A 13,057-nucleotide genomic window follows, 5' to 3' on the forward strand; every position below is an offset into this window, starting at 1 on the left:
GTACGGCCGACTGAGTGAACTGGTGGAGCACGTTTTCCCTTTACGCAGTAAGGAACAGAGCGCCACCTTCAGTTTCCCAGAATTCAGTTCTTTCTGCTTCTGGAGACAGCCAATCGCTGAAGTCTGTCTTGAGGAGCTGCTCTGAAACAACCAATCGATGAAGTGTGTCTTGAGGAGCTGCTCTGATTCTGATTGGACAGTTCCCACAGCTGTGGTATTATCAGGTATTAAGGCGATAACCAACAGACACTTTGGTATGGTAGATGCACTTTGTGTCTTTTGGATGGAATGAAATCACTTGAAATCAACCGCATTCATTGAAATCGATGTAAGCAATATTTGTATTGCTTAATAATTGTATGGGTCTTTCCATGATGATTGCTTGTACTGCCTTAACTGATGACTATACTATGTGTCTTCTGATGCTGAATCATATTCCATTGTTTAGTGCTCCACAGGTTTAATAGCATTCATTGATATATCAATAAGAACTGCCTCTCATGATCAATTTAGGCATACATTCCAATACAGACTGTACAGCCATTTTACAATACAATGTGAAGAGAAAGAAGACAGGCTTAGTTGTAAGGTTAGTTAGTTATTTGGCTTGAGTGAAAATGCACTCCCTATGTTGGAGTGTTCCGCTGTTTGGGAAGGCCTTACGGTATAGTGTATGCATGCTATGCTAAGTTTTAACTAAGGGCTCTATTCAATCCTTATCGTGGAAATTCAGTGTTACAGCGTGATTGAAATTTAAAGGCAATGTTCCCGCATTATCGGAGATAATTGCATTCACGGTAAACGCTGCAAATGTCGGCTCAATCGGAAGTTACCTTTACATTTCTATCGTGCAGTCTAACGCTTCAGCGATAGATTGAATCGAGCCTTAAGATTTTGCACAGAGCTGCCAGTAGAACTGGCACTAGTCTTAGATACACACATACTGTATGATAATAGATAGATTTAAGTGATCTGAGCAGGCTCAATGTTTTAGACATACGTACAGATGGCTGCAGTGAGGTTTAAGGCGATGGAAGCCCTTTCTAGATGCTGCTGACACAGGGCACACAGCACTGGAGCTTTTGGATGGAGACAGACTAATATGCACTGAAAGCACAATTATATGTTTTAGCAGACGTTTCATGGGTTACCTTTGACAATGTTTGTGTTATGAATTAATGCTTCTTTATGGGATATATTTCTATTGTTATGGCTTGGTTTGTCTAGTATATTTAGAACTATATTTAGATTTCTCTTGGCATTATTATACCGTTGTATTTAATGAAGTTCGGAGGCGTTGCAGGGTTCCTCAGTAATGATACCATTCTTTCTATGAAAGTGATATTTTGTGTGGAGTGTACACACATCTTAACGCTCTGGTATTTGTGTTTTTCAGTAACTGCTTTGATAGTGTTTAGTGTATCTATTTTACAGTTCTCACACTCTTCAATACCTTTATTGTTACTTGATTAAGTATTATTTTTGAGTGTCACTATGTACATTGAAGTGTATGTTTGGGATATGAAAAAAATGGATAAAATCTAAGATTCCATGCAGATGTTTGCAATGCTTATTTCATTAACTTGTTTTGGAAAAGGAGGGTGTAACTTTTGGAACATCATGAACGCATCTTTTCATGTGCCAACAATCTGTCTAAACAGCACTTACTGTTAAAAACAGTGTGACTTTTTGCTCAGAGCTTCATCAGATAAATATATATTTTTTTATAATGGAGTGTTGCGCCACAAGTTGTTTTAGCGCGAAACCCTCATTTCAAACAGCACTCGCTGTAATTCATGTAAGAAACACCTGCGATACCAAAACAGACAAGTATATTAAAAGGGATACCTCCCCAGAGTCAGATGAACTCGTGGATACCATTTTTATGTCTCTGTGTCCAGTATGAAGAACGTTATAGATTGTTTCGCGAGCCAATGCTAACTAGCATTAGCACAATTCATGGAAGTCTATGGGTATCTGCTAGCATGCTAATTGCCAAAATCCCTTAGTATCCCTTTAACCATTCGGTCATACATTTATAGTGATACTATTAATTAACAATAGGCCTATATAATAATACAATAGTTAATAAACACTCATGGCCACCATAAAGACAAAGCTTTTAGTACTGGTCCCAGGGGCAGAATTGAAGTCCTCTGATTCAAGAAAAGGCACCAAAACATTTCATTTTCAGGCATTGGTCCTAAAGAACATTGTGACTCATTGGGAGGAGGTGAAATACAAAGACCTTTCAAAACAACTGTCCTTGTTTTAAAGTTCTGCATCCCTTGTCAAGTAGAAAAATGACCATCTTATTTGTTTAACAGTAGTTCCTCTAACAACACTATGTACAATTGATTGTCCTCACATAAAATAGTAATTTGCAAATACCAAAAATTACACAGGTTTAAAATAAACGGTACAACAAATGTAAACAAATTGAACACACACATCAACACAAGCATACATTCAAACATGTAAAAAACGTCCCATTTAGAATATAATCACTAAATATTGATACTCCATAAATGGCAGCAGCCTGCCCCGTTCCCTCCATAAGGATCTTATGATCAAATATTTGATAAACATTTTTATTTTTGTATGAAAGCTCTGTCATAAGATTGCTTTAAAGTACTATCATGAGTTAATCTACTTGTTTTACTAAAATACCTGTAAGGCATACCCACATCTAAAGTATGCTATGTTGGGCATACTACATCTAAAGTAGAACTGGTGTTGTTTTAAGGTTGGAGTTTTATAAGGCATTTTCTTTGGTGGGGTTCTCTTTTTTAGGGGATAACTTTGTCTATGACATGGGGCTATCTTTTTGAGAGGGTGGGGTAGAGAAGCACGGCGCTAAACGTCGAGAGGACCTCTGTGTTCTCTGAGATGGCAAGTTTGCCTGCGGTCATGACTAAACCTGCCTTGTCCCCACGCTTCAGAGTGAGAACCAGGCTCAGGGAGGCAGAGCCTCCGCAGTCACAGCCTCCACCACCAATAGCAGGAAGGTAACCGGCCGTATCCAGCCTCTGGATGCTGTGGTTGGACACAGAGAGCACTGCCTCCACCCTGGCACCTCTCTGGGCTGTCAGCACAGCACTCAGCAGGTAACGGCCCTCCATGGGAACATTGAAGATGCCTGGTAGAGTAGGAAGAAATAAGGAACCTCAGTCAACGACAAGGGGACACTCATGTCAGCTGTGAGAGGGACACATACAAAAGTTGACATAAATCTTGGACTTATAGTCTTGATTATTTGGGTCGGTTGCGGTTTACATTAAGGTTAGTGTGGTATGTGTGAATGGCGCCGGAGAAGATGGCTGCCGTTTTACAGCCCTCTAACCAATTGTACTATTATGTGTGTTTTTCCGCGTTATTTGTAATTTATTCTGTACATAATGTTTCTGCCATCATCTCTTATAACCAAAAAGAGCTTCTGGATATCAGGACAGCGATTACTCACCTCGTATTGGACGAAGATTTTTTCTTCAACAAGTCAGACGCGAAGGATATCCTACAGACACCCGACAAGGCCCAAATCCCCGTCATTCGCATGAGAAAGAGACGGAGATATCGTGGACGTAGGTTGGGGTGCCTTGTAAGGATCCGACGGCGAGCGAGTAAACTGCCTCTTCCATCAATCCTATTAGCCAATGTCCAATCATTTGAGAATAAATTGGATGACCTAAGATTACGGTTATCCTACCAACGGGACATTAAACACTGTAATATCTTATGTTTCACCGAGTCGTGGCTGAACGACGACATGGACAACATACAGCTAGCGGGCTATACGCTACATCGGCAGGATAGAACGGCTGACTCCGGTAAGACAAGGGGTGGCGGTCTGTGTATATTTGTAAACAACAGCTGGTGCACAAAATCAAATACTAAGGAAGTCTCAAGGTTTTGCTCGCCTGAGGTAGAGTATCTTATGATAAGCTGTAGACCACACTATTTACCAAGAGAGTTTTCATCTATATTTTTCATAGCTGTCTATTTACCACCACAAACCAATGCTGGAATTAAGATTGCACTGAATGAGCTGTATAAGGCCATTAGTGAATAGGAAAACGCTCATCCAGAGGCAGCGCTCCTAGTTGCCGGGGACTTTAATGCAGGGAAACTTACATCCGTTCTACCTAATTTCTACCAGCATGTTAAGTGTGCAACCAGAGGAAAAAAAAAATCTAGACCATCTTTACTCCACACACAGAGACACATACAAAGCTCTCCCTCCATTTGGCAAATCTGACCATAACTCTATCCTCCTGATTCCTGCTTATAAGCAAAAACTAAAGCAGGAAGCACCAGTGACTCGGTTAATAAAAAAGTGGTCAGATGACGCAGATGCTAAGCTACAGGACTGTTTTGCTAGCACAGACTGGAACATGTTCCGGGATTCTTCAGATAGCATTGAGGAGTACACCACATCAGTCACTGGCTTCATCAATAAGTGCATCGATGATGTCGTCCCCACAGTGACCGTACGTACATACCCCAACCAGAAACCATGGATTACAGGAAACATCCGCACTGAGCTAAAGGGTAGAGCTGCCGCTTTCAAGGAGCGGGACTCTAACCCGGACGCTTATAAGAATTCCCGCTATGCCCTCCGACGAACCATCAAACAGGCAAAGAGTCAATACAGGACTAAGATTGAATCGTACTACACCGGCTCTGACGCTCGTCGGATGTGGCAGGGCTTGAAAACTATTACAGACTACAAAGGGAAGCACAGCTGCGAGCTGCCCAGTGACACAAGACTTCCAGACGAGCTAAACCACTTCTATGCTCGTTTCGAGACAAGCAACACTGAAGCATGCATGAGAGCACCAGCTGTTCCGGATGACTATGTGATCACGCTCTCCGTAGCCGATGTGAGTAAGACTTTTAAGCAGGTCAACATTCACAAGGCCGCAGGGCCAGACGGATTACCAGGACGTGTACTCCGAGCATGTGCTGACCAACTGGCAAGTGTCTTCACTGACATTTTCAACATGTCCCTGACTGAGTCTGTAATACCAACATGTTTCAAGCAGACCACCATAGTCCCCGTGCCCAAGGACACTAAGATAACCTGCCTAAATGACTACCGACCCGTAGCACTAACGTCTGTAGCCATGAAGTGCTTTGAAAGGCTGGTCATGGCTCACATCAACAGCATTATCCCAGAAACCCTAGACCCACTCCAATTTGCATACCGCCCCAACAGATCCACAGATGATGCAATCTCTATTGCACTCCACACTGCCCTTTCCCACCTGGCCAAGAGGAACACCTACGTGAGAATGCTATTCATTGACTACAGCTCAGCATTCAACACCATACTGCCCTCAAAGCTCATCACTAAGCTAAGGATCCTGGGACTAAACACCTCCCTCTGCAACTGGATCCTGGACTTCCTGATGGGCCGCCCCCAGGTGGTAAGGGTAGGTAACAACACATCTGCCACACTGATCCTCAACACGGGGGCCCCTCAGGGGTGCGTGCTCAATCCCCTCCTGTACTCTCTGTTCACCCATGACTGCATGGCCAGGCACGACTCCAACACCATCATTAAGTTTGCAGACGACACAACAGTGGTAGGCCTGATCACCGACAACGATGAGACTGCCTATAGGGAGGAGGTCAGAGACCTGGCCTTATGGTGCCAGGATAACAACCTCTCCCTCAACGTGACCAAGACAAAGGAGATGATTGTGGACTACAGAAAAAAAAAGAGGACTGAGCACGCCCCCATTCTCATCGACGGGGCTGTACTGGAACAGGTTGAGAGCTTCAAGTTCCTTGGTGTCCACATCACCAAAGAACTATCATGGTCCAAACACACCAAGACAGTCGTGAAGAGGGCACGACAAAGCCTATTCCCCCTCAGGAGACTGAAAAGATTTGGCATGGGTCCTCAGATCCTCAGAAAATTCTACAGCTGCACCATCAAGAGTATCCTGACTGGTTGCATCACCACCTGGTATGGCAACTGCTCGGCCTCCGACCGCAAGGCACTACAGAGGGTAGTGCGTACGGCCCAGTACATCACTGGGGCCAAGCTTCCTGCCATCCAGGACCTCTATACCAGGCAGTGTCAGAGGACGGCCCTCAAAATTGTCAAAGACTCCAGCCACCCTAGTCATAGACTGTTCTCTCTGCTACCGCACGGCAAGCGGTACCGGAGTGCCAAGTCTAGGTCCAAAAGACTTCTCAACAGCTTCTACCCCCAAGCCATAAGACTCCTGAACAGCTTATCATGGCTACTTGGACTATTTGCACTGCCCCCCCACCCCATCTTTTTACACTGCTGCTACTCTGTTAATTATTTATGCATAGTCACTTTAACTCTACCCACATGTACATATTACTTAAACTACCTCAACTAGCCGGTGCCCCCGCACATTGACTCTGCACCTGTACCCCCCTGTATATATAGCCTCCCTACTGTTATTTTATTTTACTTCTGCTCTTTTTTTCTCAACACTTTTTTGTTGTCGTTTTATTTTACTTTTTTATAAAAACATTAATGCACTGTTGGTTAAGGGCTGTAAGTAAGCATTTCACTGTAATGTCTGCACCTGTTGTATTCGGCGCATGTGGCCAATACAATTTGATTTGATTTGATTTGATTGGGACAGTGTTGTAGTAGTTACCTGTGTGAGGGTCGTAGTGTCCCCCATCGTTCACCAACACCTTGTTGAAGCGGATGATGCCCACCTCCCCAGGGAAGGGCAGGAGGTTGAGACCAGCCGAGAAGGACACCCGCTCACCTGACACACAGGGTTAAAGTTTAACCCAAAGTGTCTTCAGACAGTATTCACATCCCTTTACTTTTTAAATGTTGTTGTGTTACAGCCTGAATTTAAAATTGATTACATTGAAAATGTTTGTCACTGACCTACACACAATACCCCATCTCAAAGTGGAATTATGTTTTTTGAAATGTTTACAAATTAAATAAAAATGAAAAGCTAAAATGTCTTGAGTCAATTAGTATTCAACCCCTTTGTTATGGCAAGCCTAAATAAGTTACATAATAAGTTGCATGGACTCACTCTGTGTGCAATAATAGTGAATGACTACGTCATCTCTGTATCCCACACATACAATTATTTGTAAGGTCCCTCAGTCGAGCAGTGAATTTCAAACACAGATTCAACCACAAAGACCAGGGAGGTTTTCCAATGCCTCACAAAGAATGGCACCGATTGGTAGATGGGTAAAAAAAAAAAAACATTGAATATCCCTTTGAGCATGGTGAAGTTATTAATTATACTGTGTATCAATACACCCAGTCACTACAAAGATACAGGCGTCCTTCCTAACTCAGTTGCCGGAGAGGAAGGAAACCGCTCAGGGATTTCAACATGAGGCCAATGGTGACTTTAAAACAGTTACAGAGTTTAATGGCTATGATGATAGAAGAAAAGTGAGGATGGATCAACAATATTGTAGTTATTCCACAATACTAACCTAATTGACAGAGTGAAAAGAAGGGAGCCTGTACAGAACACAAATATTCCAAAACATGCATCCTGTTTGCAACAAGGCACTAAAGTAATACTGAAAAAAATGTGTTATTTTGTCCTGAATACGAAGTGTTATGTTTGCGCAAATCCAATTCAACGAATTACTGAGTACCAACTCTCCATATTTTTAAGCATAATGGTGGCTGCATGATATCATGCTTGTAATTGTTAAGGACTGGGGAGTTTTTCAGGATAAAAAATAAACTGAGCTAAGCACAGGCAAAATCCTAGAGGAAAACCTGGTTCAGTCTGCTTTCCAAAAGACACTGGGAGATGAATTCACCTTTCAGGAGGACAATAACCTAAAACACAAGGCCAAATCTACACTGGAGTTGCTTACCAAGAAGACAGTGAATATTCCTGAGTGGCCGAGTTACAGTTTTGACTTACATCTGCTTGAAAAGCTATGGCAAGACCTGAAAATGGTTGTCTAGCAATGATTAACAACCGATATGACAGAGCTTGAAGAATTTTGAAAATAATAAATGGGAAAATGTTGCACAATCCAGATGTGGAAAGCTCCTAGAGACTTACCCAGTAAGACTCACAGCTGTAATCGCTGCCAAAGGTGATTGATTATAACATGTATTGACTCAGGGGTGTGAATACTTATTTAATCAATATACATTATTTTTTTTTTCATGATTTTTTACAAATGTTTGAATTTTTCTTCCACTTTGACATTAGAGTATTTTTTGTAGATCGTTGACAAAAAAAAAAAAGACTATTAAATCCATTTGAATCCCACTTTGTAACAACAAAATGTGGAAAAAGTCAAGGGGTGTGAATACTTTCTAAAGGCACTGTAAGTCACATTGACACAGCTTGTCCCCAAATTTGGGACACACATTCTCACTGTCATTTAAAAATATAAATAATTTTAAAAAAAATAAGTGGTTATTAGGACAACTTTTGTCCTTAACTGACTGGAATACTATGGCTTTAATCTTAACAAGAGACTGCTAAATATATTGCCTGTTAAAGTTAAATACGGCTTGTGCAATGACGGTCTCAGGGGAATGTGGGCAACTGTTGAAAGAGGTTCATTTTCAGGAGACTCACAATTTTATATTCATAGTAAATGAAATCAAATGAGTCAAAATATCACTTACCAGAAATCACTGGTATATTAGGCTTTAAAGACCCTGTAGAGGGTGGGGAAGCTATAAAATAATCAAGATACATTTCATGAGGTTTTGAAAGAATGTAATTCATCTTGCAAACATACCTACTTGCGCGTGTGTATGTAGGGGTGCACATGCATGTGTATTCTGTACGTGTTCTTAGCCCCTCTCCCAGCTACCCCTATATCTCACCTGGTGCTCCAGCGAAGCCCTTGAGGGAGGTCATGCTGCCGTCGGCCCCCTTGGGCGGTTTGGAAGAGATCATGATTCCGGGGGCTCCTGCCTCCCAGGTCTCCATCATATGTGGTGGTAGGGCCCCATCTGGTATTGGCCCAACGGGCAGGACAGGGCTCTGAGGGACAGGCTTAGTCTCAGTGGGATTACCAGACACCACACCACCATGAACACCTGAAAATAGGGGGTAATGACAAGCCAGGGGGTAAAGAGAAAGAAAGGATGAAGGATAAAACCCTGGACCAGCTGTGGAGAGGTCAACACGTGTTAACAAACCAGCTGGTGCCGTGATGACTCCTGACACTGACAGACAGTAAGACTCTCCCAGTCTCACTTCCCCCTGTGTCAGCATTAAGTTAAGGCCCAAAAACCACAATGAAGAAAATGTGTCTGGTCAAAAGAGAAGCATCAGAGAGAATTCCTTTCAGACAGCAAGGTCAAGCTGGCATTGCTCTGTGCTTCACGAGTGAAAGGTTTCACTTTCCTACCCAGTCAACCTCCCAGTAAATCCAACCTCCCAGTAAAAGCTGGTTTGTGGGAACTCACATTAGTATGCAGGGGGCCCTAAGCAAGATTTGGTTAGGGGGCGGGGACCCCACCCACCTCGCGGGCAAAACATTTGTGGCCATCCTCTCTTGGCGGCAGTCGGGCCATTTTTTGTTGTTGTTGCAGAAAGGCCTTCTTGAACATGTGAACTTTCATGTGCCTTAATTACAAACTTGTATGGGATCCGTAAATATGAATATAAATGTTAAGTTATGAGCCTTGTTTAGCCAAGGAGAAAGCACTGAGCTACAGTGCCTTCGGAACGTTTTCAACCCCCTTCACTTTTTCCACATTTTGTTTCGTTACAAAGTGGGATTAAAATGGATTTCATTGTCATTTTTTAGCAACGATCTACACAAAATATTACTTTCAAGTCTTGCCATAAATTGTCAAGCCAAAACATTCAATGTCGTCTTGGTAAGCAACTCCATCCAAAACCTAATTAATAACAATGCTCAAAGGGTTATTCAGTGTCTGCTTTTTTATTTTTACTACCTATCGGTGCCCTTAATTGCGAGGCATTGGAAAACCTCCCTGGTCTTTGTGGTTGAATATGTGCTTGATAGTCACTACTTGACTGAGGGACTTTAAAGATAATTGTACAGTATGTGTGGGGTAAGGGGTGGAGCAGTCATTCAAAAATCATGTTAACCACTATTATTCCATGCAATTTATGTGATTTGTTCAGCAAATGTTTTACTCCTGAACTTATTTAGACTTGCCATAACAAAAGGGGTTGAATACTTATTGACTCCAGATGTTTCAGCTTTTCATTTTTAATTAATTTGTATTATTACGGGATATTGTATGTAGATTAGTGAAACAAAATCGCAATTTAAACCATTTTAAATTCAGGCTGTAAGACAAAATGTGTAGAAAGTCAAGGGGATTGAATACTTTCAACCCCATTAAAGACAGGATAATGGATGGGTTGACCATGCTGATGGTTAGCCATGCGTTTACATGTTAATTCTTAAAGCGATGCGTGGCGCTAAGGCTTAAGAGGGTGTGAACTATGCTGAATGGGTGTAAACAAAGATGATTAAAATTTCACTTAAATATCACTTACATTTTACATAAGCCCCCATAGAGAAATCTGGTCACATATCTGAGTGAGAGTTTTCTAACTAAATGAATAGGTGCGTCCTGGAGGTCAGGGCCCCTGGGCACATGCCTGGTCAGTAGTTAATCATGATTACTACTAAGTTTTAGATAGCTGGCTAGACTAACTTACCTAGCAAAACAAAAACAAATGTTTTTTGGTCGTAGTCTGCCAGTATGTCATCGTAATGGCTTGTGAGTTTTTTCTTATTGGCCCATTTCCTGTGTACTTTTTAGCTACAGTACATCTTCTCTTACACATTTTTGGGGAATTCCACTCTCTACCCTGAGTATTTTAAAGCTTTATTAGACGGGCATGAAACAGATGGGGAGGTAAATAGGTGAGAGATGCAGAAGGAAAGGAGTAAAAGAGGATTAAACCCCGGTCTCCAGTGGGGAGGCATTATGTTCTGTACTAGTGTTACCCACTCAACCACGGCTCTGCACTCTTTTACACCTTATTACTGTACTTTCTCTAGTCATTTTACATGAAAGTACAGTTATTGTATAGAATGTTTTTCAATACGCCTGAGAGATTCTAATTGTCATTAGCGTCTAAACAGTGAGTAAGTCGCTCTGGATAAGAGCGTCTGCTAAATGACGTAAATGTAAATGTAATTACCTCTCCCTGTCATCAGTGACCTAAACACATTTACATTTACATTTACGTCATTTAGCAGACGCTCTTATCCAGAGCGACTTACAAACACCACACCGCAGACACAGCCACTGTGACAGGAGTAAACTGTTGGTGCATTCCTGACAGCCAGAGCTGAGATGACTAAAACAAACTGCACACGAGTTTATCAGCAAATCATTAACCCTCTCAACATTGTTCCGGGGTGAAGTTTCCCCTAGGTACAGATCTAGGATCAGCTTCCCCTCCCCCAATCCTAACCTGAACCATTAGTGGGGAATATGCAAAAGAAACCTAAGATCAGTGTATCCAGGCAGGGGCAACTTCACCCTACTCCTCATTATTCTCCTGAGCAGTCAATGAGATAACAGGCATATAGGGATTAGGCTGTACATGAAAGGCATACCTGAATACCAAGTCACCAGGCAGCCTATCCCCCACCTCAGGCAACAGAGATCAGTCACTATAAAAGCCAGGACAACATGGTCTGGCTATTAAAACGTTTATCTAGGATCAACTTCCCCTCCCCCAATCCCAACCTTAACCATTAGTGGGGGGAAATGCTAAACTGACCCCGAATCAGTGTCTATGGGCAACTTCACCCTACTCCCTAATAAACACTACACAGAGAGGGGACTAGAAGCAACCCGTAAAATACCACAGGAAGGAAGACTGAGGCAGAACTTGCACGTGCGTGTTTAGTTTAGTTTGAGTGTGTGTTGGGCCTTGACTCTGACTGAAAGCCAATCTCAGCCTAAATCGCAGGGTAATGATATAATATAATATGCCATTTAGCAGACGCTTTTATCCAAAGCGACTTACAGTCATGCGTGCATACATTTTTTGTGTATGGGTGGTCCCGGTGATCGAACCCACTACCTTGGCGTTACAAGCGCCGTGCTCTACCAGCTGAGCTACAAAGGATGGAGCTCTAACCTGTGCATGTGCCATGATTAAAGAGGTGGATGTAACCAATTGCAGCTGGGGGACCCTGGCTTTAATCGCGGACCTGGAAGGAGTGTTACAGTGTATGCAGGAAATCCTACACTTATATATATATATATATATATATATATATATATATATATATGCCATTTAGCAGACGCTTGTATCTAAAGCGACTTACAGTCATGCGTGCATACATTTTACATATGGGTGGTCCTGGGAATTGAACCCACCACCCTGGCGCTACAAGCTAGAAAGGACCACGGACTCACAGCCAGCCACTCCCTCCACCAGTCTGAGGATATGTCAGAATCCCTGTGGTAACCCATGATCCATACCACATCAGTTTAGTCTACTTTCAGCGGAAAAATAGATAATTGAATATCTTCATCTTAAGAAATAATAGAAGAAAATAAATGTGTATATGTATTTTTTTTTTTTTACTCAGTCAGGGTCTCAACTTACTGTTGAGAGTTAGAATAGCAGAATACACAAGGTGCAATTTCAAAATTTGGTTGTGCATCAGCAGTTTCTCTCAGCAGTCACTGATAGTCGGTCAATTAGCCCATGTCAGCTAACAATTGTTAGATTGCCAAATTAGCTGGCCGCTAAACTACAGTGAGGGAAAAAAGTATTTGATCCCCTGCTGATTTTGTACGTTTGCCACTGACAAAGAAATGATCAGTCTATAATTTTAATGGTAGGTTTATTTGAACAGTGAGAGACAGAATAACAACAACAAAATCCAGAAAAACGCATGTCAAAAATGTTATAAATCGATTTGCATTTTAATAAGGGAAATAAGTATTTGACCCCTCTGCAAAACATGACTTAGTACTTGGTGGCAAAACCCTTGTTGGCAATCACAGAGGTCAGACGTTTCTTGTAGTTGGCCACCAGGTTTGCACATATTTCAGGAGGGAGTTTGTCCCACTCCTCTTTGCAGATCA

The 13,057-nt window shown here is 42.1% G+C and overlaps 2 protein-coding genes across 2 annotated transcripts in view; one reads left to right on the plus strand and one right to left on the minus strand.

The window, feature by feature from the left end:
• lpin2 (lipin 2) overlaps window positions 1-2,601 on the plus strand; it is a 57,751-nt gene extending 55,150 nt beyond the window's left edge. The window contains exon 20 of the mRNA XM_084141287.1: window positions 1-2,601. Within this exon, the coding sequence (XP_083997413.1) occupies window positions 1-145 (145 nt within the window). The 3' untranslated portion in view covers window positions 146-2,601.
• LOC311100385 (EMILIN-2-like) overlaps window positions 2,601-13,057 on the minus strand; it is a gene marked incomplete at its 5' end in the record, with an annotated part of 25,816 nt that continues 15,359 nt past the window's right edge. The window contains 5 exons of the mRNA XM_084141278.1: window positions 2,601-3,139; window positions 6,645-6,761; window positions 8,496-8,549; window positions 8,633-8,683; window positions 8,837-9,052. Of these exons, the coding sequence (XP_083997404.1) occupies window positions 2,820-3,139; window positions 6,645-6,761; window positions 8,496-8,549; window positions 8,633-8,683; window positions 8,837-9,052 (758 nt within the window). The 3' untranslated portion in view covers window positions 2,601-2,819. The remainder of the gene's footprint in view (window positions 3,140-6,644; window positions 6,762-8,495; window positions 8,550-8,632; window positions 8,684-8,836; window positions 9,053-13,057) is intronic.

Source organism: Coregonus lavaretus (assembly GCF_964263955.1).
Source record: "Coregonus lavaretus genome assembly, chromosome: 2".
NCBI classification, from domain to species: Eukaryota; Metazoa; Chordata; class Actinopteri; order Salmoniformes; family Salmonidae; genus Coregonus; species Coregonus lavaretus.